Source organism: Mytilus edulis, chromosome 14, assembly GCF_963676685.1.
Source record: "Mytilus edulis chromosome 14, xbMytEdul2.2, whole genome shotgun sequence".
Taxonomy (NCBI): Eukaryota; Metazoa; Mollusca; class Bivalvia; order Mytilida; family Mytilidae; genus Mytilus; species Mytilus edulis.
Genome location: NC_092357.1, coordinates 29,031,539 through 29,058,987, shown reverse-complemented (window position 1 = coordinate 29,058,987; position 27,449 = coordinate 29,031,539). Strand labels below are relative to the sequence as shown.

Here is a 27,449-nt window from a genome sequence, read left to right as displayed (position 1 = left end):
TACAACACCTACTTACATTTAATGGGTCTATTCTATAAATGTTTGCAATGCAAAAATAAGGTCACTACTTACGTAGGTGGGGCATAATTAAATTAATATAATATAATATCTACATCTGAAAATCACTTTGTTATAATAAAATAAACTAATTATATAATGTGAGATCTAGTTATTAAATGAATTTAGTTCTAAGATACTAATTTTTTAATGATCACATTTTCAAATATGGTATGACTGTTTTTAAAATACAATAATTTTTCTTCACAAGTACTTGAAGTATTGGATATGCTATAGAATTTTTCCAAACCTGAAAAGTAGACAATCCCTTTTTTGTAAAACTTTTGTAACTTTATGGAAAATGCAACCAATGTTTATTAAATTTCAGAGCTTTGCGTCCCCCACCCCACCTGTTAAATTCTAGAATCTAGAAATCTTAATCTGCAATTCTCAAGAAACATGAACAGAATTTTCTTTAATACTACAAACATTTAAACAGATAAATAAAGTCGTATTAAAAAACAAATAATTTTGTAATATGAGCCTCTTTCAATAATTACAAAACAAATTTAAGTACTCCTTTTGACAACATAAAACAGTGGATTTTTATCACATGACATCAATTTTAGTCAATCACGAACTCAAAATATTCACTTATTACAAATTTAGTGTTGCATATTAAGGATTTTCACCGGAACAAACTCCCAAGGATAATGCTTTGAAACTTAAGTTGGCAGTTTAAAGGCTAGCGATAAGATTCAACAAATCAGATTGTTTCAGGAGATAGATGCATTCAATAACATACTGGATTAAAGAACAAATAGTCAAAACCATATAAAAGATCTAATTCCAACAAGGAGTTGCTCTAAACTTTGTTGAAAAAGTACTATCTGCTCTTTGGTTGGGTTGCTGTCTCTATGACATATTCCCCATTTCCATTCTCGAATTTATCTGGCAACTGTACACATCCTTTTTAATTCATTCCATTCATATGAAGTAATCACATCGAAATGAATGGACTCCAGGGACAGATCCAGCCATTTTTAAAAAGGGGGGTTCCCGACCCAGGACAAAGGGGGGGTTCCAACTATATGTCCCCCATTCAAATGCATTGATCGGCCAAAAAAAGGGGTTTCCAACCCCCGGAACCCTTCCTTCTGGATCCGCCAATGGACTGGGACTATGAAATAACTACCATACTATTACAATATTACTTTAGCATTTTTGTCCATTCTTTTAAATTTGCAATAGTAAAAGCATGCAACAATTTCTAAATTTACAGTATCTCTGTATGAAATTATTCTGTAGTTTTAAGTTTATAATGCATTTCTAAAGTCCTGTAAAACACGATACATCACAATATAATACCAATATGGACAAAAAATGTTCAAATATTCAACTAAACCAACATTTTTTTACAAATACTGATAGATACACATTATACATTGTACTTGATTTCACATGATAAAATAAATATAATCCTTATACAAATTTACTTTTATATTATATTGATGTTATATCTGCATTATCCCCAAAGCAGATTTTTTTCCCATTATTGGAAAACCCTTTTTAGATATTTTTAAATAATTACTGATGCATGATAGTTCCTCAAATGCAATATTCTTTAAATGTATATTTGATAGTTACCAATCAATGATATTTTTTTAAATGCTATTTTCTTTTCTTTCATGAACATTTTTATGGCTACAATTTCAGACCTTTCTGATCTTACTCCTTTTCTAAGAAATGGTCAGAACCCAGTTTAAAAGCATACCTAATAAAACAAAAACAAACAGCACATTTTAAATGCTGGTTACAATGTGTGAACTAAATTACTGTGTATTCAGTTATTTTTGAGGGTACTAACTTTTGTGTATTGAGGGTACTAATTTTTGTGTATTGAGGAAAAGTCGTCTTTTTGTGGATATTGCATTTTGTAGTTTTGCCAAAATCTGCATACAAGCTTGTATAAAATGTTGTTTGAATATTTGAATATTGTAATTTCCTAATAGTATTTTCATGAAATCTCACAAACAATAATGATTCCACAGTAAACAATAGGAGTAATTGTTGGATCCTATATTCACACCAGAACATCTTTTTACATTTGAATAAATTGAGATATGAGGTATTATATCAATGAGCAACCATTCACATTTCATTAAGGTGGTACCTAACACTACAGGGAGATAACTCTGCAAAATCAGCAAAACGTTTTGATAACGTTGTGTTGTTAAGGGAATATTAAGCTTCTAAATGATCAAAATAAGTGTTCATCAAACTGCTATATAACCAGTGTAATTTTTCTGATAAAACGGTTGGTTCAAATTTTTTAAATTATTATATTTTTGTCAAAGGGTCAAAGTTAATACTTTTTCAAAATTTTAAGAAATTAAATGAACCAAATTAATTTTAGTTAAAGTGTTGGGTACCACCTTAATAGACAAGTACATTGTTGTATTTAGAAAAAAAACAAAATGACAAACTCTAAATTGTACAAAACAACACAAGATGAGAAAAATGTTCTTTAGTTGGATTAGTCCCAACTAGCTAATTTTTATGAGAACCACCTAAAATAGTGAGTGCTTTGTACTAATCATAATTACAGAAAATACTACACAAACTACAAGGACTTACAAAGCTTGTAAAATATATTTTAAATGATTTTTCAGAGGCAAACATAAATCTCCCATTAACACCAAATTCATTAAAAGACAAAAAATAAAACTAGATAATTAACAATTACAACAAATTTGACAAATTTCCAGACTTTGGAAAGGCACATTAATATTGCAGTTACCAAAATTGCAAATTATCTTTAGTTCTTCAAACTGTTACAACAAAATTTTATGTCGACATCAACTGACCAAAAAAAAAAGCATCAAAGATACATGGTAATTTTGTAATTAGCAATTTACAAAACTTTTGATTCTTTGGAAATACTTAGGATTTTCTACCCCAGGGATAGATTAGCTAAAGTTTGTTATATTTGTAAGTCTCTGAAATTTTGGGTTCTCAATGTCCTTCAGCTTCATACTTTATGGTTCATGATATAATATGCAGAAGAAAGAAAATAAGAGAGAGAGAGAAGAATAAACCAATATCCAATGATTTTAATTTTAAAACTACTTAAAAAAGGACACAAAATTTTATGCAGTAATTTAAAATGTTTTAACTTTTACCAAGACTCATCAGTTTATACATAATTAACAATTAAACTAACAAAATGGACAATATCTATATATGATGATGAAAATACTATGCTCAAAGATGACTACACATGCCTTACATGTATTTTATCATTCATATAATTTCAAAACAAGCTTTAAATTGCAGAAAATAATAATGCTTGTAACTTTAACACTCTCTACCAACATGATACCTCACATACTATACATAAACAAAATTGCAAAAACACTTAACAATAGTTATGAAAGACTATGTGACTGAAATTTCTGGTGAGCTTGAGGCATCAGCTGCTTCTTGTGAAGTATCTTTTGTATCTTCAGGAACAGGAGAGCTTTTATCAACTAAAACACTGTTTTTTTCCTCCACGACAGGAGAGCTCTCAACATTCTTCTCTTTTATGGCAGGAGATGTCTTATCAACTGACAGACTGTCATTTTGTTTCACAACTTGAGAGCTCTCAACAACAGACAGAATATTTTTATCTTCTAAGGCAGGAGATGTATTTTCAACTGCTAGACTGTCAGCTTTTTCCACAACTGGAGAGCTCTCAACAACAGACATGCTATTCTTAACTTCCAAAACAGGAGAGTTTCTTTCATCATCACGATTATCTCCCTTTTCAATAGCAGGAGATATCCTATCAGCTGGTAGACTGTCCTGTTGTTCTACAATTGGAACACTCTCAACAACAGGCAGACTACTTTTAACATCCATAACAGGAGAGTTCCTTTCATCCTCTTGATCATCATCCTTCTCAATGACTTCCTGATCTGTACTGAATGCTATAGTATAATTACTGATATCTGTTATTAACCTTGATGATAAAGAGTCTAAATCACTATCAGTGTGTTCTATTGTCTCTGAAGTCAGTCCATCTGTAAACAATCTTTTGTCTGAAACAGGTTCAGCAACAGATTTACTACCTTCATACAATGATGGAGGCTCAGTTTGATCCTCAAATCCAAATTCTCTATCGATTGTTTCTTGAAGCATGGCATCTCTGTTATCCACCTGAAACTGATCCTGACCTACTTCTTGTTCTCCTTCAACACCCTCCACATAAACATTACCAGTTATTTCCTTAAATTAAAAGAATTTCAATTTATATATACCCAGATTGATTGTATAAAAAATAATTGGGATCTTTTGAAAACTTTGTGTGTTTACAATCATGGAATGTAATAAAGAGAAAACTAAACTAGAGGAGCCTGTGTCACTCACCTTGGTCTATGTGCATATCAAACAAAGGACACAGATGGATTCATGACAAAATTGTGTTTTGGTGATGGTGATGTATGTGTAGATCTTACTGTACTGAACAATCTTGATGAATTCAATTATCTCTATCTAAAATGAACTTGGCCCAGTAGTTTCAGTGTAAATTATTTTGTAAAAATTTACAACAAAATTTGTGAAAACTGTTAAAAATTTATTATAAAGGGCAATATCACCTTAAGGGGTCGGTTGACCATTTTGTTCATGTTGACTTATTTGTTGGTCTTACTTTGCAGTACATTATTGCTGATTACAGTTTAGCCCTATAGCTATCTATAATAATATTCAAGATAATAACTAAAAGCTGAAAAATTAATTAAGGGGCAGCAACCCAACAACAGGTTGCCTGAATGGTTTGAAAATTTAAGGGCAGATAGATCTTGACCTAATGAACAATTTTATTTTTTGAAAGATTTGCTCGAAATGCTTTGGGTTTATAACTTTAGATGTATGAGCCAAAAACTGCATTTTACCCTATATACTATTATGGCCATGTCGGCCATCTTGGTTCGTGGGCGGGGTCATCAGACACAATATTTTAACTACATACCCTAGTGATGATTGTATACAACTTTGGTTAAATTCATCTTAGTAGTTTCAGAGGAGAAGATTTTTGTGAAGGATAACAAAGATTTACTAAAAATTTACTATAAAAGGGCAATAACTCCTTAAGGGGTAAACTGACCATTTTGGTCATATTGACTTATTTGTAAAACTCACTTTGATGAAATTTATTGCTGATTACAGTTTATCTCTATCAATCATAACATTCAAGATAATAAGTGAATACGGCAAAAATTTCCTTAAAATTACTAATTTCAGGGGCAGCAACCTAACAACGGGTTGTCCGATTCAACTGAAAATTTTGAAGCAGTTAGATTTTGATGTGATAAGCATGTTTACCCCATGTCAGATTTGCTCTTAATGCTTTGGTTTTAGAGATATAGGCCAAATCTACATTTTACCCCTATGTTCTATTTTTAGCCATGGCGGCCATCTTGGTTGACTTATTAGTAGATCTTACTTTGCTGAAAATAATTGCTGTTTACAGTTTATCTCTATCTATCATAATATTCAAGATAACCAAAAACTGAAAAATTTCCTTAAAATTACTAATTTGGGGGCAGCAACCAAACAACGGCTTGTCTGATTTGTCTGAAAATTTCAGGGCAGATAGATCTTCACCTAATAAACAATTTTACACCCCCCCCCCCCCCAAGTCAGATTTGCTCTAAATGCTTTGATTTCAGAGATACAAGCCAAAATCAGCATTTTAACCCCTATGTTCTATTTTTAGCCATGGCGACCATCTTGGTTGGTTGGCTGGGTGATCAGACACATTTTCCAAACTAGATACCCAAATGATGATTGTGGCCAAGTTTGGTTAAATTTGGCCCAAAAGTTTCAGAGCAGCAGATTTTTGTAAAAGTTATGATGATGGACAACGGACCGAGTGATGAGAAAAGCTCACTTGGCCCTTTGGGCCAGGTGAGGTTAAAAGTGCTGACAAAATTTTATACAATCATTGTTTCTATTTAACATGTGTTTTTCTTCCTCCTAGTTTTTTAGGTTCTACTTGTATCTATTTCAATGTATACCAAAAACTCAAACAGTATTTTTTTTTTGCTACATACACATTTATAAAATTTCAACCAATATGAGCATTATGTTAAATCTGAAGTTTTTGTTTTTACATATATTTATAAATTTAATCAAATGGAAAATTCTGCAATTGTTAATATATGAGACTTTTTTAATGTAAAATTTGTATTATTTTGAAAGAGGAAAAACCACACAATACAAATATAAATAATGTAAGGCAACGATAGAATCATCACATCTTTTAAAATGTTAAAAAGATTACACGGTTTCTATAGTGGAGATGCATAAATAATCATTTTTATACTGCACTCATTCTATTAGGTGTCAGACCACCAATTACTTTCTCCTTGTTTACTTGAACTGACCAATAAATTTTGCAGAAATGAAACTTGCGGTGAAAGAGAAATATATTTAGACCATTTTGAGCTAAAATTTACTTGTCTATGAGTTTGCATTGAAAATTGCTGATTAATGTGCTCCATAGTATACTTATCTAAGATGTTTTTTAAGATAACTACTGTAAATTCAGAAATTATTGCGTGCATTTATTATTGCGATGTGCCGACCACAGGCAAAAATGCGAGGTTTAATTATTGCGACTTGCCGATTAAAAAAATTTTTTTTTTATGCTGAACATTATTGTAAATCACAGATGTTCACATGTCTTTTCGCAAAGTAAAGCTTTGTTCAAATCTATGCATTTAGTTACCTTCCGTATGTTTTCTGTGATTGAATACACAATTCTTAACTGATGTAACTTGTAAAGGGGATCTAGAAACTAAGATGCATTACTAGAACTTATGTGTTGTGCATGCCGACTTTGGGGATCTAGAAACTTAATTGAACATCGACCACGTGCAGAAGATTAGTGTAGAACGAGGCCCGGCTTGGGTAATTATAGGATATTTTTAACTTCAAAAGAAAATAAATTACAATATTAAAAGTTGATAATCGCAATCACCCGTAGTAAATTATGTTTGGCTTCTTAGTCCTTTTATGCATACAAGCGAAGTTGAGAAAAATAAAATTCATCATAAAGGCTTGGCTTGTGGTATATTGTTAAAAATAAATTTAATTACACATCTTATAAATTAGCTTTGATTAGCAAAGACTCATTTGGTTATAAATAGGAATGATATTTTTTTTACGCCATTAAGTAAAAAAATGTCAATGTGGAAGTTTGTCACAAAGAAACGCTCCCCTGACGATATCGTCTTGAGGTTGCCCAATCCTGATAACGCTACCAACAAAGATGCAGCTGATAAAATTAAAGCTGCTAACACTGAAATTGTCAACTCTCTTGCTACTGATGAGTCAACTACCAGCACAAAACGGGGGGTCAAGAGAAAAGCCAGCAACAACCGCTACACACCAGAGACCCGTGCTAAAATAGCTAAATACGCCACTGAACATGGCAATGTTGCCGCTGCCCGCAAATTTAGCAAAGACCTCCAACTTGACATTAAAGAAAGTGCAGTAAGAGCCATGAAAAAGAAATATCTTGTACACTCAAAAGAATCCAACCACCAACCTGTCAATGCGTTGACACCAGAAAAACGTGGTAGACCGCTACTACTTGGTGATTTAGACAAAGATGTAGCAGCCCACATACGCAGCATCAGAGAAGCCGGTGGCATCGTAAACCAAGCTATCGTTATTGCAACAGCCCGTGGTCTAGTCAAACACAAAAACCCAACACTACTCAGTGAAGCTGGTGGGTCGATTCATATCACCAAGACATGGGCCGTATCCTTCCTAAAAAGACTCGGGTACGTCAAGCGAAAGGGTACCAAAGCAGCCAGAAAACTACCAGTTGACTTTGAGCACCAAAAAAGTGAATTTCATCGTATCATCAACGAGACCGTTACAAAGTACCAAGTGCCTCCACAACTTATCTTCAACTTTGACCAGACCGGGTTGAAGATCGTCCCTGTATCTAACTGGACATTAGAGATGGAGGGCTCAAAGCAAGTTGATATCATCGGTTTAGAAGATAAACGTGAGATAACAGGTTTGCTAGGTAGCACATCAGATGGTTGCCTCTTACCACCTCAGATTTTATACCAAGGTAAAACAGACCAGTGCCATGCTAAATATCCGTTGCCCTCCGACTGGGACGTTTTCCACACAGAGAGCCACTGGAGTAATGAACAGAGTATGGTACGATACATTGAGACTGTGCTTGTGCCGTATACCGACAAAGTTAAAGAAGAGTTAGACCTGCCGATACGACAGCAGTCAAATGCCATATTTGATGTTTTCCGTGCACACAGGTGTCAAGAAGTCCTAGATGCTTTGTCTTAAGCTCGAATTCAACATGTTTTCGTACCCGCGGGTTGTACTGGGGAACTTCAGCCAATGGATCTCAGCGTGAATGGTGAGCTCAAAGCTGCCATGAAAAACGAATTCACGAACTGGTACGCAGATATGGTTGCTGAAGATCTTAAAGATTCATCCACCATCAACAAGGTTGACTTAAGACTTTCTGTTCTCAAGCCGTTACATGCTAAGTGGTTGAGTAAAGTGTTCCACGACTTGAAGTCAAAGAAAGACATTATCTTGCTAGGTTGGAAAAAGTCTGGTATAAGTGACTGTATAAAGTGTTAAATTGTATTTTTAATGAACTACATGTAGTGTGCTCAATGAACAATAGTAGCTTGTGCTTTATGAACAATATTATCTTCTGATGATCTTTGTTATTTTGTTATTTATTATTTATTTATTGTAATAAATTGTATTATATAACTTGTTTTTATTTCTAAGTTTCAAAAGGTTTACTTATACTGAAAATACACATGCTCCACTGAACAATTACAAACAATATTAACAAAATAAAATAACATCGTAATTTGTCACTTTATATAATAATCGAACAGCATTCAAAAGTAATTACTAGTACTAGTATCCCATTCATAAAAGTTCCCGGCAATATTGTTCAATCATAAACATATTACAGACACATTACCAATTAAAAGTCGAAGTGTTATAAAAATGTCACCTGGCTTCACTGATTACACAGATTAGCGGAAATAAGTTGTAAAAACATATTACCCTTAAATGCCCCAGGTGAAAGCTTAAACACATCACACCACTGAACAAAGGGAGATAAATCAATCACAAATTGACATTGGAAAAATGAAAGTAAGAATGCGAGGTTTAATTATTGCGATCGTCCGACGCTCGCATTATTCGCATTAATAAAAACCTCGCAATAATTTCTGAATTTACAGTATTATTGTCAATGTTTAACACGAATATTAATGTGATGCTGGTTACTCAAGGGAAATAACTCACCTCAGGATTGACTATTGGTATGGCTGATTTTGTTCTTTTTACAGGAGAAAACGTTTTAATCTGTGGATATTGCATCTCAGGAGCATAGTATGTTGTTCCATGTCTATAAACTTCTTGAAGCTGATTCTGGAAAGAAAAGGAGATTCTAATTAGTTTAAACAAAATCTTTTATTTTAAGTATCACTGAAACTTTGACATTTTTTCACTGTCTAAAGCAATATTACATGTATATATCGTGACTTTTAATAAATTAGTAAACCAGTTTTATCTGAATAGTTCTTAAAAGACAGAAAAATAAATTATTGATATATACCGTACTCACTGGTAAAGACACACCTGGTATTGGAGGAGGTAGAGTTGTAGGTGTTGAACCTGAATAGGAGACCATCCTTAACTTGACCTTAAGACATGATTTATACTCACTGGAAAAGAAACACTAAGACTATGAGTGGTAGAGGAATTCTAACCACTGTAAAGATGCACTGTATATATGAGGTGGTGACCCTTATAATAAGAGACCATTCTTAAGACTTGATTTATACTTACTAGAGAAGATACACCAGGTATGGGAGGTGGAGTAGCTGTAGACACAGGATCAGGTGAACCTAAATAGGAGACCATCTTTAAGACATGGTTGATTCTCACTAGAGAAGATACACCTGGTATGGAGGTTGTTACCCCAATAGGAAAAATCCTGAAGACATGATTTAAACTTACTGGAGAAGATACTCCTGGTATGGAGGTTGTTACCCTGAATAGGAAAAAATCCTTAAGACATGATTTATACTTACTGGAGAAGATACTCCTGGTATGGAAGGTGGAGGAGCTGTAGACACAGGAGGTGGTGATGGGAATCCCTGAATAGGAGACTGTCCTTAAGACATGATTTATACTTACTGGAGAAGATACTCCGGGTATGGGAGGTGGAGGAGCTGTTGACACAGGAGGTGGTGATGGGAATCCCTGAATAGGAGACTGTCCTTAAGACATGATTTATACTTACTGGAGAAGATACTCCGGGTATGGGAGGTGGAGGAGCTGTTGACACAGGAGGTGGTGATGGGAATCCCTGAATAGGAGACTGTCCTTAAGACATGATTTATACTTACTGGAGAAGATACTCCGGGTATGGGAGGTGGAGGAGCTGTTGACACAGGAGGTGGTGATGGGAATCCCTGAATAGGAGACTGTCCTTAAGACATGATTTATACTTACTGGAGAAGATACTCCAGGTATGGGAGGTGGAGGAGCTGTAGGCACAGGAGGTGGTGATGGGAATCCCTCAATAGGAGACTGTCCTTAAGAAATTATTTATACTTACTGGAGAAGATACTCCGGGTATGGGAGGTGGAGGAGCTGTTGACACGGGAGGTGGTGATGGGAATCCCTGAATAGGAGCAACTGGATATGGTCCTGGGCCCTGTGGTGGTCCATAGATTACTCCAGTGTTGATAAACTGTGGTGGTATAATGGGCACTGGTCCAGTCATTGATACTGGAGGAGGTCTAAATAATCTCTGTGGAGGACCATTTGGTAAAGCACTAGTTGACACTGAAAAAATGTAAATACACAATGAACTGTCATCGAATAAATATTACTGTCAATTCAGTATATTGCTTGCATCTATTATTGCCATTTTGTCATTTAAAATGCAATTTTAATTTTTGCTATATTGAAAAAAATCCTGTTAAATTCAGATAAAAAATATCAAAATGCAAGTTTAAATCATTGTGATGATAATCCCGTCTCATTTCTCACAATAATAAATTTAAAACATTGCAATAATTTCTGAATTTACAGAATTCATGTGATACTGATGAGAATACAGTAGGTAGATCATAAATTTTAATGTTCATAGCTTGGAAAAACCTTGGAATCAACTATATTGCACATGAATATATGTGAAAGCTCTTAAAATGTGTTTCAATTTTACAGATGCCTATGAATAATATCATATTGTACTTGAATATTGTGAATACTGTTGTACATGACTGTTTGTTCATATTTATATTTATATATTTGTCAAAACTCTTTTATCACTAATTTGTGCATTTTTCCTTTGATCTTTTTTTGTGATAATTTTTCATATCATGCTACTCACTTGAGATGGAAAATTAGCGCTAGAAACTAAGGAGGCACATAGAGTTGCTATTGAAATTGACATGAAATTGATAGGTAAAATAGCGATAAACAGATTATCATTGGTCATCTCCACTGGACTACTTTTCTCGCTGACTTCATACGGGCTCAAGTGAGAAAATCAATCTCGTTGACATGATCAACGATAATTTATAAGTATTGCACATGAACATTTGTGAATACTTGTATATTGTACATGAATATTTGTAAAAACTATTATAATGTGTTTCAATATTTGTGAATAATTATTCTTATTGTACTTTAATTGTGTATGTGAATATCAGTGAATGCTCTTCACAAATAAAAAAGTATTTTAAATATAATGTTTGAATTATGGGAAAAGGAGTATGGGTATTAAAATTTGTGGTTAGTCTTTACCAACAAAACCCAATGATAATAACCATATAAACTTATAATGAATCCATATTATGAAACAGTTTTTATTAGGGATGTCAACGAGTACTCGAGGATCGCTCTGTAGTACCAAGTATCGGTCTTTTGTGACAATGTTGTTGCTTTCTCAAGTTTATAAACAAAAAAATATTTGTATTGAGAGTGCCTGCCGGGAAATTATCATTCATTAATCAAAATTAATAAAAATTAAATTACTATTAGAATATTTGCGTTCAATGGTCATTTAAAATTACGCAAAAGGGTACATATAGGATTTATAAATATGAGTACTTTTCCAAGGCTTATGTTTTTAGCTTATCATATTAACTCTCCCACCTCTGTATCTTCAGAGCATATATTTTCATCAGCAGGACTGTTAGCTACCAAACAAATTGAGAAATCCCTACGTTCCGGAATAAGTTTACAAGAACAAATTCGTTACACCTGGTATCGACCCTCAGAAAAGTGATTAATGTAAAGTTTGTTCTAATTGTCACCCTTTGTAGATCATTAAATGAGTTTTTCTACGGTTCCCATGTTGAGGGTTTTACTATCATACAACTACGAGCCACAATACATGTACATAAAACAGTATATTTTTGTGTTTCCATGTTGTATATGATTTACCGAGCGAGAACTCGAGTATCACTTGGTAAATCCAACGAGAAATTGATTAGCAAATCTTCACCAATTGACATCCCTAGTTTTTATGCAATATGCAATATGATATGGTTCATTCACTGTTTTCCGAGGAATGTATTTTAGCATTATCAAACAAATTCTTCCATTTGTTGGCATAAAAGGACTGATATTAAGTTATAATTGCTCGTTTATTTTTATCTGTTCTACTGTATATTTCTGTTATTTATTTTACTGATCACTCCTGCATTTTGATTAGGTTGTGTTGTTCAGTCTTTAATGTTCTGTTTCTTATACTATAAATCTTCCATTATTTTCATTTTTTGTCAGTTTATTTTCAATTTATGAGTTTGAATATCCCTTATGTACCTTCTGTCTCCCATTTTTACCATTCTCTATAGTACCAAAAGAGACAGCTTTATTATACACTATACAGTACCTTGTATTACTACTTACCAGGAATTGGATAATTAATGGGTGGTCTTAGGATGGGCTGTGGAAATGGAACTGCTACTTCTTGTTTTTGGAAACCTGTTAAAATGGAGCATGTTCAAATAATCAATACATTTAGATAAGTACAAACAAATATCTAGTGTATGCAGTGGTTAAAGTTTTACATGCATTAAAATTGTGTATTCAACAGCTATATCAAAACTCAATAAAAATTCTGACATACAATGTATAATGCATGTATATCTTTCTGATCTCCTCAAAACAAACAAATCTGGGAAACGTGGCTGAAAATCATTGAAATAAAAATTGCTTTTTTTAAGTAAGCTAGTTTTTCGTTATTGTTTTGTACATTAATTATGACATTTATGTTTTATTGTTTTTCCTTATTTCAAGTCAAGGCCTTTTATAGCATGTATAGCTTGCTATATCATGTATATAGTATGGGTTTTCTCAACATTAAAGATGGTCCTTAGATGAATAAATGACATTGGCAACCACACCATAACTCCTTTATTTTTATAAATTGAGATATAGCAAGACCTTTTCAAATGGATTGACAATATAGTATAGAAAGCAGGGTTGGCAATGTATTACCCGCCCGGGAAAAACCCGGTTTTCCCGGGCTGGGCAATACTCCCAGAAATGGGTAATACTGGGCATTACTGGGCAATATGGTTTTTTAAGCTTATTTTAACACAAAATAGTTAAGACTTGGTGTAGTTTCATAGTATTACAGCTAAATATATCCTTTTATACAGATAACCATTGAGTCCTTTCTAGAAGAATGAAAAATTCAATTTCATTTAGTCATGTTAGTTCTTCATTAATGTAAGCACAATGCAAAATTTGCACATTTAAGGATACCCTGTTAATTACTAAGCATTGTTTTGATAATCAAATCTTTGATAAAAATGCATTTTTTTAAGTGAATTGTTATTTTAATTGTTATACATTCATATTGCTAAATAAACAACCTAAGGGGTCATGCCATTAAAATTTACAGAATTGAAAGGGCTGATTATTGTTACATAAACAAATCTGTGTTGTAATCTGAATAATTACTTATTAATTAGTGACAGTACATATACATAAATTTAAATGTATTTTTTTCTTACTTCTTAATAAGAGTTGTACTTATTTGAAAAAAAATGATTTTTTTGCTTTATATTTACAGTCTGATCAATCTAGACAACTAAAACAAGTTATATATGTTTTAAATGTAATACATTTGTGTTTGATCACTGAATCCTCTATGAAATTTAGACCAGTATTTTATATTACCCAGTATTACCCACTAAAACCCAGTAAAATCCGGGTTTTCCCAGTATTTCCCTGGGCAATACTCATAAAACCCGGGTTTTTGCCAACCCTGATAGAAAGGGTGTATAAAAAAATTATTCTACATTGACAAGATGTATAGAAGGGTTAAGGTCTTACAAAACATGTTTAACTCTACCATATTTTTGTACCTCTCCAAAAGTAGGAGCGCCATGTCCTTTGTAAGTCTTAAATGTGTTTTTTTAATCTTAATTCAAATAATACGTTTTGGAGTAAAGTATAAGGTCCATTTTCACTGAACTATACCACATTTTTGTTTAGGGGTTAGCTGAGGCCCACCTCTGAGTGCAGGATTTCCTTGTTGTGTTGAAGACCTATTGGTGACCTTTGGGTGTTTTCTGCTCTTTGGTCAGCTTGTTGTCTCTTTGACACATTCCCCATTTCAATTCTTAATTTTATAATCTACCTTTAGGAACTTCTTGGGGATAGAACTGAGCAGTATCAGGTGAAGCTTGCTCTGGATTTCTTTGTCTTTGTGATGAGTAACGTTTTGACCTTCCACCATCTTGTTTGGAGGATGCTTGGTAATTGTCGGCTTGACCCTGAGATGACCTTTTAGACTTCTGTTCACCTACAAATTAAAAATATTAAAAGGAGGTTGTACAAAAAATTGACATGTTAATTAAAGTGCTTGTAAGAACTGAAGTGTAAAGATTGCAGTAATTTATCAGTGGGCAGTAAAATTAAATATATTGCATTGTATAAACAAGGTTGTAGCTGGTTTAACTACATATAATTGACAAAGGAAGATAACTCCAATTTTAAAGATGACTTATAATATTGTATAAACATCTACTTTGATATGTATACCCATTATCACAGAGTACCATGCATACAGACCTTATCCTTTGGTATGTAATGGACTTTAATGATCTCTGCAAGTTTATGTTTATGGTGGACTTTTTTCTGGCAGCTAGTGTTTTTTTAAATTGAGGCAAATGTTTGTTTTCTTTTTATGAGAAATGGTGTGAAAATTGGAAACTGATCTTCACAGCTTGGAAAGCCCCAACTGAAGTAAATGAAAAGTATGCATATTCTTCAAAGTATTAGATAGCTATAATGTTGAGTGAGGAAAAACTGCAATCTCTTTGGTAGAAGTTATCTGCTTTAACATTTTAAAAGGTGGTATAGGAGTCTAAATTAAAAATGATAGAATTTGTTCATACTTTGCCAAATCGTAGTATCTATTGATATACATATATGTTCAAAAATGTCATAAAATTGATAGGTCACCGCGCATTTTCTCAAGCTACAGACAAAATGGCAACTTGATTGAAAATCTAGACCTTAGATTCTCTTTTTTTACAATCCAAAATGGCGAAAGACACCCATACTACCTTAACATTAATTTTTTAGCTTGATTTTAATTCATGTATATTTTACTTATCATTTCAATGTCTAAACTGTTATTTTTCATACATAATGGATTGGATTTTTTTTATCTTGATCTTTATCATGAATTTGCTAAATATTGAAGGCCATACAGTGACCAATAGCTGCTAACATTCAAACTTATGCCCTTATTTCATATAAATGTACCTCTATCTTGTGCGTCCCCAGCCTTAGAACTTTTCTGACTCTCTTGAAGCTGTAGATTAACCATTCCTTCCTGTACAGCATTTAAAGCAGAATCCTGTACTCGTGTCTTCCCAACAGTTCTTGCACGTCGATCTTTTGAATATGACTTGCGTTCACTGGTACTTGACTGTACAATTACATTTTCATTTTTCTCTTCTGCTTTTTCCTCTTGAGGTTGTTGAACATCTTCTTGTCCACCCCCTGGTGTATATGTTTCTGTTTGAATAACAACATGTTGGCCTTCTATATCACCTTCTACAAGCTGATACCCTTCCATGGCATTGTCATTATAATAATTTTGCATCTGTTCATGATCAATGTATTCCCCAGTATTATAATTATTTTGTAACTGTTGTTGCAACCTTTGTTCTTTCTTTTTGAGAAAACGTGGAGGGATTTTCCTTTCTTGTTCAAAACTTCTTCTTGGGGCAGCCCCTCTTCCTCTGTCAGGTCTTGTTGACCTTCCACCTCTCTGTCCTCTAGAATATGTAAACTCCCGTCTAGGAGGATCATTTCTATATCCTCCTCTACCATTATATCTCCCCCCTCTTTGGTATTCATAGTTCCCACGATCACTACGATAGTCCCTATTATCACGATTATCATACCTCTGACCCCGATTATCATAATCCCTACGAGGTGGCCTGTCATAACCTCGATTATCATAATCCCTACGAGGCGGCCTATCGTAACCCCGATTAGAATCCTGATATGATTCCCTTTCATAGCCTCTATTTGAGTCTCGATTCCTATTGTAACCTCTACCTGAATCTGAATTTCTGCCATATCCTCTGCCTGAGTCTTTGTTTGAATCACCACGAGATCTATATCTATATGACTGATTTTCTTCGTATCGACTATTCCACTCATCATATTTTGGAGGCTGATGTTTTTCATTATCGTTACCAGTATTCTGATTTTCATACGACCGACTTGGTGGAGGACCTCGTTCTTCATCCTGTTGACGATATTCTTCAGATTTGCCTCTGAAGTTTCTATCTCTGTTTCTATTATAGTCATTTTTTCTTTCTACTAAATAACTGTCATCCCTAGAGGATTCTGGAATAAAGTCACTAATACGTGGCTTCTCATCCCTTGGTCTTCTAAAAAATTATACAATATTCACATTTTATTAAAAGTACAAAGAACAAATAAATGTCATTAAATGTCTTCTCTAATTCTTAACCAATTTATACTTTTCCCTGAGAGGTTAATATTATCTTTTTACAATACATTATAAACAAACATGGAGTTCAATAAATCTCAATTATCTCTCGTATATCTTGGTCAAAATTCAATTACAACATGACTATGCCTGATGGGGTCACATGTGCATAAAAACTCATCTTTATGTAGATCATTGAAAAGGAAAGGTAAACCTTGTCAACATGTATAGTAAAATCATAAAAGAATTCCAATGCTGAAACTCATGCAGTACCATATTTTTCACCTCTCTCAACAGCTTAATTTTTAGACTTATGATTTATTTAAGTTAAATTCATTCATAGATTTTCTGTACTTGGATAAGTTTTGATGTTTGACATTGTTTGAGAGTAGTACTTGGATAAGTTTTGATGTTTAAATGTAATTTTGAGCTTGACAAGTACTGTGATTTTTTTATTATTTGTTTGATATCAATCTTTGTTGATTTCGTGGTTACCCATGTACAACGATTTTCGATATACAAACTAAATTATAACACATTTTTCATGAGAATGTATGCAGACTTTGGAGTATTGGTAGTTTTCTTCAATCCACGAAAATTGATACCCACAAATCCACAGTATAGATGTATGTCTATTTTTTTAAAACTGTTTGTAGACCTTAAGATGTCTTAGGTTCTTGGGTGTTCTTTTTTGTGTGTCATTTAAATGTTTTGTCATTGATAGTACCCCACACCAACTTTTATTCACAAAAAAAAACAGGAGCAAAAATTTCAGAATTACTGACTAAACATGCTAAATGGAATCTGCCTTAAATTTTTTTTAAAGGTTTGAACATTTTTTTTAAATCCTTTTTTTTAGCATACATTGTTTTATAATTTATCGTGTTTATAGTTGTTGTGAAGTGATTATTTTTCATTTTTCCTTTAAAAAATAACTATGGTCAATGGAGGGGGCAAATATAATTTTTGGCAAAGGAAGATAACTCCAATTTCCATTTAAATAGATGTACCCGAGAAGAAATCTATTAACAGCATGTGCAATATTGTTGTTGAATAAAAGAAAACTCTTTTTATCTCATCATTGAGATTTTCAAAACAGATACTAGATTCATACACCATTCCCACTTTGTTATTTTCTTTTATACAAGTATGGTTAGGTTTATAAATCCTACACATAACATCATTTTGTATAACAATCATGTCAGCTACATAAGCGTTACAAATTTCAATCATATCCTTACCTGGGCCCTCCCCCTCCTCCTCTACGGGGTGGAGCATCTGGAGGTTTGTCTGCCAGACGGATGTCATAACCGTACATTGTGATTAGCTCCTCTCTTGACTTAGGGGCTTGCATGTAGTCAGCATACTTATCATGGTTCCAGCGTCCTTCATCCTGCCATAACTTCTTTCTTGGACCTGTTGGACGCCTAGAACAATAGAGAGAATACAGATACATTTTATATCACTCTCAGTCTTCACGCTTAACCACAAAACCACCAGCCAAGGCTTGTAAAAAATTTCTCAACAAAGCCACTGAATGAACCGAATCCAACTAAGATTTTGGTATAATTGAGCTTTGGACATGTGGAGCTAAAAGTTTATCATAAAGACTGCAATCTCATCGAATATATTATATATTTCTTAACTACAAAAAATCCTGTATAAGACACTATCCTTGGAAAGTTGATAAATTATTTTAATTTAATTATCATGTGGTGCTGGAGAATATGTATTTACTTTGAAAAACAGAGAAAAGATTTTTATTTTAGCATGCATATAAAAAAACAAAAAGATTAAAAATCAAATAAACTCATCATAGATACATGGATTCAAATTTTATATATGGGCGTTTTTCAATAAAAACGTATTTTCTTGTCCCAGCCACTTTAAAAAAAATATGTTTGATCTTTGCAAATAATTTTTTGTGCAGTCAGTACATTGAATTAGATTTAACATTTTTAAGCAAAGAAACAGTTTATTTTTAGAGGGATTGATAAGATATTGACTCCTGAATGGTTCAAAACAACCAAAATGGCATGTCCGTAGACCGCCTGTTCAACATTCCTACTCTAAAATATCGTAAAAAAATGAAGAAATAAATGTTATTTTTACTTTACATAAGTTCTTTAAAGTAACAGCTTTCAATATAGGATTTTTAATTTCAGAAGGTGTGTCCCTCACAAAATGTCCACTACGAAATGAAGTCATTAAAATTTGCCAATAAACAGTTTTATAAAATCAATGTAATTTTTGTTTGCAAGAGATATAAACATTAGGGTCTTACAAAAGAAGTGATGCTTTTATAACAGCAATTAAATTGTTGGTAAGAAAAATTGAGCACATCAAATGGACCAGAGTGATACCTCATTTTTGTTAATGTCCACTACGAAACGGGTCAAATCACTTTCAGTATCTGGTTTTAAAATTATGAAAAAAATATCAGTGTACAGCTTAATAAATGCTTTGATGAATACAATCAGTCTTGTTACTATTGCAATATAGGGATTGTGGGGGAAAAAATAAAACATGCGAATATGTGCCCTACGAAACGGTCCCCTACGAAACAAGTATGGGAGAAAAACGTTTTGTAGTGGACACTACCACTACCATGCAGTCTTTTTTTTTTTATCTTTTTTCAATTATATTCGTGCAAAACAAATAACAAGGGTTAGTTTCATGTAATTTTTATTATGTTTTTATTAACATATAATAGGGTTGATGTCAACTACGAAACTTTTTGTCCACTACGAAACTTTTTGTCCACTACGAAACAGTTTTGTCCACTACGTAACGCATCAAAATGTCCACTACGTAACATGAGTTGTGCCTTCATATGTGAAGTACTGTTTTATCTTTAAGGGAAAAATGGTTTCCCAATTCAGAAAAAAATGAGATTTTCTAGTATTTAAAGTAAACAAACTTGAACGTCTATAGGAAACATTTAAAACTGCAAAAAATATGTGTGTTTAGAAGAAGTTACGAAACAGTACACAAATTATGAAAATAATATCATTTTAAAGAATATTTAAGATTGCATTTTTTGTTTACAAACAGGTCTATAATAGAGGTATTCAAAATAACTCTTGAAATTAAATTTTAGACAAGTTGATTTTCCATTTTTTTTAGGTCTGAAAGTTACGCTTTTATTGAAAACGCCCATATACGCCAGACGCTCTTTTCGTCTACAAAAGACTCATCAGTGAAGCTCGAATCAAAAATGTTTAAAAGGCTAAATAAAGTATGACGTTGAAGAGCATTGGGTACCGAAAATTCAAAAAGATATCTTGATATAAATGACAAAAAGTTATTTACTTAAATCTAATCAAACACGTCAAAGGGAGATATTAAAATGCAGAAAATACTATACAAAATTATTGAATCTTCAAATATGAGCTAATGGACTTTCTAAAAAAACAAACATTTGACTTGAGTACTGGAATAACATTCAATTTCTCTTGAATAAGATGATATATAAACTAAATAGATGTGCTACTTTATTTTAGAAATAACCACTCACTTCTCTTCTTCTAGTCCCTCCTGACTATCTTCTCCCAGCCTGAGATCATGTTCGTAAAAAGCTCCCTGCCGTGGAATGAAAGCTGGATTCTTTCTGTCCTCATCATCATCTAACTTAGACTTGTCAGGTTGCTCCTAAAATGTAATAGCTTGAAATATATTAATCTAAACTTTATTAAAAGTATGAATTATATGTTTATTTAGGTAAACAAATTTTGATTGTTTAGGCCAGAATTTTTTAATTTGTTGGTTTACGGATCCGCCGATCCGATTTTGCCGATGTCCAGAATAAAAATAAAATTCACTTTTCATGCTTTTTTTATTCCCGCCGACCGTAACAAATGCATTATCCCTAAAAAATAATTAAATACTCGTTTTTTTATGAAATGAAATGCATTAATCACTATTAAAATTGATAACACTTTCTGTAGTGAAAAAAATAAAACTTCCATTTTACGTTTCTAAAAATAGACAAATCAATTATAACTGACCTTGAAATGTGGTTTGTGCAAATAATTTTGCGAAACGAAACCTGTGTTTAAAACCAATTACAAAATCAATTCGTTTACCGTATTTGTCATCAGTCCGTAAGATGCATCATCTGATAGAAATAGACTTGTCCAAATGTGGACAGGTAGAAGATGTCAAGTTAAAGTACTAAATATTAACAAATCATTTGAAATTTTCTTGCTTCATAGATCATAAAAAAATATCGTCCATTTGGCCAAAAAAAACAGGAATGCATGACAACAGATTAATCCGATATTCTCGTTTTTCCAGTGGACGAGTCCATTACGTTTGTTGACATGTGTATTGAAACTTATTTTCGTACGACGTTTTTACATTTTTTCTTCTTTATCAGTTTTCATGCTTGAAGATCGTAATTCACCAAGCCCACCAAGTTATCGATATTGATTAAGAGCTACGCGAATCTGTTTTTCATGTTTGTGAAATGACGATATCCAAGCAGTCCCCGTCCACTTTTTGTTTACGGGAAATTATTAGAATGTCATGTGATGTTTATGACAGCTGATTTCATCGAAAACTAAAATCTAAGAAATGATGACAAAATAGCATATTTTTTTTCTTTTTTTTGCCGACCGACCGACCCGACTTTTTCATTGGTAAAATCCGTAAACCAACAAATTAAAAAACCCTGGCCTTATCATGTTTATGGCTTTGTCTTGAATATGTATAATGTAAATTCAAAAATTATTGTGAAACAATGCGTCGGGTTATAATGACAATAATTTTAACTCCGATATTGATTTTTTATATGAATTTAAACAGATTTTTCTCAATATCACAAAAATAAAAATCGCATTTAAGTCCAAAATGTACCCACTCTATTGGTGGATAGCTGTCTTGGTGGCAATTGTACCCACTCTATTGGTGGATAGCTGTCTTGGTGGCAATTGTACCCACTCTATTGGTGGATAGCTGTCTAGGTGGCAATTGTACCCACTCTATTGGTGGATAGCTGTCTTGGTGGCAATTGTACCCACTCTATTGGTGGATAGCTGTCTAGGTGGCAATTGTACCCACTCTATTGGTGGATAGCTGTCTTGGTGGCAATTGTTACCACTCTATTGGTGGATAGCTGTCTTGGTGGCAATTGTACCCACTCTATTGGTGGATAGCTGTCTAGGTGGCAATTGTACCCACTCTATTGGTGGATAGCTGTCTTGGTGGCAATTGTACCCACTCTATTGGTGGATAGCTGTCTTGGTGGCAATTGTACCCACTCTATTGGTGGATAGCTGTCTTGGTGGCAATTGTACCCACTTTATTGGTGGATAGCTGTCTTGGTGGCAATTGTACCCACTCTATTGGTGGATAGCTGTCTTGGTGGCAATTGTATCCACTCTATTTATTTTTATGATCTATCAATGTTTGTTAAGCTATGTAATAACATAACTCTTGCATGCCTTTGAATAAAATAATTGAAATGTAATTAATTACAGTGGCAATGTTATCATGGACCATTGGTAATTGTAATGTAATGAATTACATTTGAAAATCAATGTACTTGTGATGTAATTAATTACATTTAATAATCAATGTAATTAATTAATTTGGCATGTAATTGACCCCAGGTCTGCTACATGTACAAACCTCTCCATCCCCACTTTGTCTTTCCTCCCCAACTTCATCATAGTCTTCTATAATGACATCTTCGTCTTCATATTCTTCTCCTTCTTCTTCTTCATCGTCATCTTCCTCTTCTTCTGATTCCTCTTCTTCATCATCTTCTTCTTCCTACATGAACATGATAAACATGAAAGACATACTAGACATGAGAGAAAATTGAAGATGTAAATGGAGAATGGTGTCAAAGAGACAACAACCATACCAAAGACAAGAAAACAGCCTAAGGCTATTAATGGGTCTTCAACAAAGCGAGAAAATCTGCCGTCAAGAGGCAGGTTCAGCTTCCCCTAATTTATACAAAATTGTAGACATGATAGAATTTTCAATATGAGTTTTTTCATGCATTTAAGAAATTGTATTCTATATTTACTGCATTAAGTTTTGTTGGTACCATTTTTGTGCATTGAGGAAAAATGTATTTCTTGGATATATGATTTTATGTTTTTTTTTTCTTCAAAAATAGGACGTGTTTTCTCCATGCAAAATAATCATAATACACATTTTTTTGTTGTACATGTTATGTGTAGTCAACTTTTGTAATGCAGATTTTGTGGCTCTTTTGACAATCTATATTTTTTACTCCAATTTTTTGGTGAGATATATGACTTGATAAATGTTTATAAACAACAAACCTCCTCCTCTCCTTCCTCTCCATTGTCCTCATTAGCACTCTCATAATCTGATACCTCTAAATCTGTAAATAGAACAAGTGTTGAATACTGGCTGACTACCAGTTATGCTTTTTTTTCTACCTATAAACTGATGCAGTCTTGAGCTATTGTCATATATGCAGTCAAATATTACATGAGTTCATACACACAAAAATGACAAAGCTAAGAAAAATGAAGAAGAATGCCATATTTCTAAAAAAAATATGCATAAAACTAAAAAGTTTAAAGCTGTTTTTAATTTCCTTTTGAGAAATGAAATAGTTTGGCTCCGGTCAATATCAAACAACAAAGTTAATTTGATTTAGTTTTGAACATAAAAACACTCAACTGTCACTGTATATACATTACCTTTGACAGAGTGATCAAGATAGAATCAAGGATAATGCAGTGATATTGTTTTTTTTCAAAACTACCTCTACTTTTTTTGGGAAAATATGAGTCATTTTCATCAAATTGGGAAATTTAAAATAAACCATGAATTTGACTGAAACTTCAATTTACAGACCCATTTTCAAGAGTCAAACCCTGCTTTAAAATAAGACCCTATTTTGTCAGTGATGATACATAAGTAGACCCTCAAATCTGCACATAGTCATTTTCAGCATGAAAAAATGTTAAAATTAGTGTTTTTCAGTTTGTATTCATGCACAATTACTACTGAGACTACACTGTTTGGGAAAAAAGTTGTCTTTTTTTGGAATAATTTTAAGCCATTTTTTTTCAAATTGGGATTCTTCCCCAGGAAAAAAAGCCTTTATTCTCCACTAATTGAAGGCAAACAATATCACTGTAATGGTAGTCGTATTCAGTGTTGAGACTCAAGCTTTTTTGGGACAGCTGCAGTTTAGTTCAGAGTGCATATATAATTATGTATAAATTTTTTCTGCATTTACATGTTTATCATCATGATCATGTTTATTGTACTGAGTGTACTCCATGATGTCCTTAAATGAAATAGGAAACCATGCATATAACATGCTTTTCAATAACATACGATAAGATCTTTTCCTAATTCATTGAAATCTTTGATTCTGCATTGACAATGATTGAAAATAGTATCTTGATGTATATTAGATACATCCTTTCTTGCTAATCTCCTCAAAGTGTATCTTTTTGTTGGTTGAAATGTTGGTGTTTTGGGTGTTTTTTCGTTTATGCCTTCGCTTTGTCAGTTTGTATTGTTAAATCCCTTTGGTATCAGCGATTATGTGCCTCACTTTCATGCTTTGGTTTAGTTGTCATGGTGATTATGTCAATGCATCTCTGCATTCTGTTTTGAACTATAAATAACAGATGCATGTTTAACGTAGAAATGAAACTGAGGTTTTAGTCATTTAAATGTTTTTTTGTTCATAAAACTTACCAGCTTCTTTTGTTTCACCTTCACTTTCCTGTCAAAAAAAGACAAGAAATTTAACATACATAATTTTAAATAAATCATTCATCATCAATGCAATCAACACCTACTTCAAATCACAAAGAACACATAAGTTTTGAGGAATTTTATTTAACTTAGATTCAAACATTTTTGCAAGCTATAATAACTTTATCTATTTGAGATGCATTAAAATAGGAACGCCATCATTAAATTTGGGTATTGCGTCTATTCGCCCTAATTACATGTTCGCCCAGGGTCTGTTTGCCGGAGTTTTTTCACCCAGAATCTGTTCGCCCCGTGGATTGTTCTCCCTACTTATTTTAGAAAATATTAATATTTAATAAGGGTATTCAAGTTTAATAAACTTATTTAAATATATGATGCAATTCTTGAAAATCATGAAAAAAACATGGAATTATCTAAAATTAATGGCACTTTTTGGGACCATTATTGTTAATAATATCAATAATAATTCTCACTGATTGTTGTATTATCATGAATTATTGTCTTTGATGGATTGGTAATAGCAGACATGTGCATAAATGTCTCTAATTATAACAACATTTTGTTTTGATAAACTTTTCAGCTTAGAACATGTAGAATGAGTAAAAACAATGATGTATGAATTGTAAAACATGAAAAGGATTTAAAAGTTAATTTATTAATTGACTAGAATTATTAAAAGTGTGTAACAAATAAAAGAATATCAATATGCATTTGGTAGATAAATACATTGTTTTTCAATATTCTTCTATGCAAATCTAAGGAAAATAATTATTTGGTTGGAATTGCAGCAATACAAATAAACGGCTAATTTCTCAACAAACTTTATAAACATACTCTGTCATGTCTGTACAAATAACAAACATTCTGCAAATAGACAAATATTAAAAAATAAATTTTAATCAGGGCAAATGGACCCGTGGGGAAAGGTACTAGGGTTGCCCTGTACCCAGATAATCTTAAATTTGGGTCTGACTGCAGTCTCTTCATTAGATACAAGTAATACTACCAGCAATTGCACTGTCAATTGGCCAGGCCTCGACAATAACGCTTGTCCGATTGTCCGGTACCAGAGGGAAAAAAGGTCGGACAAGTAAAAGCTGTATCAAGCATGTCCGTCGGGACAAGTACAATTATTCACAGAAAATAAATTTAATCCAACTTTGATGAACAAAGTAATTTATTATAAACAAAAAACAAGAAACAAATATTAATTTGACAAGTTTCTGTATTATGTTTATTCAAATGCAAAACCTTTTTCTTTAACATGTTTACTTGCAATCGATAATTTTAACTGGTTCTTTGTCCGGTACTTTTTAACAGGTAAAAGGTATACTATTCTCGGAAACCAGTCTTACTGATCCCAATCAATGATGCGTTTTGTAGATTAGGTAACTTTACAGAACAGTTCGTCACCTCGAAAGATTCAGCTCCAATTGTTTAAGAGACAGTTTGGCACCGTAGGAGACATATTTAGTAGACATGATTGATAGACAGTTTGACAAGGCAGGAGACATTTCGGGACCAAGACAAATCAGTACCTCATTTTGACACCTGTTCCTTAAAATAGATACCATACCATAATGTTTTCACCAAAATATTTTTTTTTTATTCACCATAAAATTCACATAATCATTTTTGATCATAAGTAGAAAAAAAACCAATACTTTCAATATGGTGACCTATAGTTGTTAATTTCTGTGTCATTTGGTCTTTTTCAGAGAGTTGTCTCATTGGCAATCAGACCTTATGATGGCTTATCTTCTTCTTTTTATTGATTGCATTTGAATACACTTTTTTTAACTTAAAAAAACCAAAACAGAATACTAATCCAATGAGTGTACAGGCCTATCAGATGGTGCCTCATGATTAGAGTCTGATGAGACTAGCATTGATGGAAACTAGAACCTAATTCCTGTAATATGACTAGTTTCGCAGTTGTGCTTGACTCGTATTTTTGAAAAAAAAATACATCAAATTCTGTTATATTGTTTAAATTTGTTTTGCTCCTTTAATCAACTAAACATGTAAAAAGGTTATTTTTCATAGAAATTTTTGGACAAGTAACAATTTCATTCGGACAAGTAAATGTTGGTATGTACTTGTCCTACAGGACAAGTTGAAAAAAAAGTTATTGTAGAGGCCTGTTGGCCAATAGATAGCAGCAACTCTTCAACTCTAATAGTACTGTTAATCCTTATACATATCCACAGTGTCACCTGTGGGGAACCTTCTAGTTCTAACATGTTTTGTGTGTACATAAATTTTGTTGTACATGTTGAACTTGAGCATGTTTAGAATTCATGTTTCATTGTTTGTGTGCAAGCATTATAAATGATGATTTATACATTATTGGTCAACATAATCCACGAAATCGATAGAGTGTAACAATATGCACACCATGTGTAAGAAAACACAATTACATAAAAAATATTCATAAAATGTGAAATGAACATTTTAGTTCGATTCATTAGCAAAACACGAACGGTTTTCGTGAATGGACTTGTTATTCAATTGAGTTTTCATGTGACTACTAACACATTCTGACTGTCGAGGTTTACGAGGACTCTGGGTACTCCCCGTTTCTGTACTTTCTTCATCACTTTCGGCTTCTGAATGAGGCCTTCGCCTCCTGTCGGCCATTTTTTTTCTCAACTTCCCACATGAG

General features: G+C 32.9%; 1 protein-coding gene across 1 annotated transcript; it reads right to left on the bottom strand.

Annotated features, from left to right (window-relative positions):
• Positions 1–789: 789 nt before the first annotated feature.
• Positions 790–27,449, bottom strand: LOC139503641 (protein CASC3-like). Its single transcript, XM_071293464.1, has 12 exons — positions 27,320–27,449; positions 24,764–24,791; positions 23,362–23,423; positions 22,694–22,837; positions 20,580–20,713; positions 18,304–18,489; positions 15,859–17,000; positions 14,726–14,890; positions 12,985–13,059; positions 10,679–10,908; positions 9,358–9,483; positions 790–4,266 (listed from the first exon to the last, which is right to left on the bottom strand). The coding sequence occupies exons 1-12, from the start codon at positions 27,422–27,424 to the stop codon at positions 3,436–3,438; spliced, it is 3,228 nt and encodes a 1,075-aa protein (XP_071149565.1). The 5' UTR covers positions 27,425–27,449; the 3' UTR covers positions 790–3,435.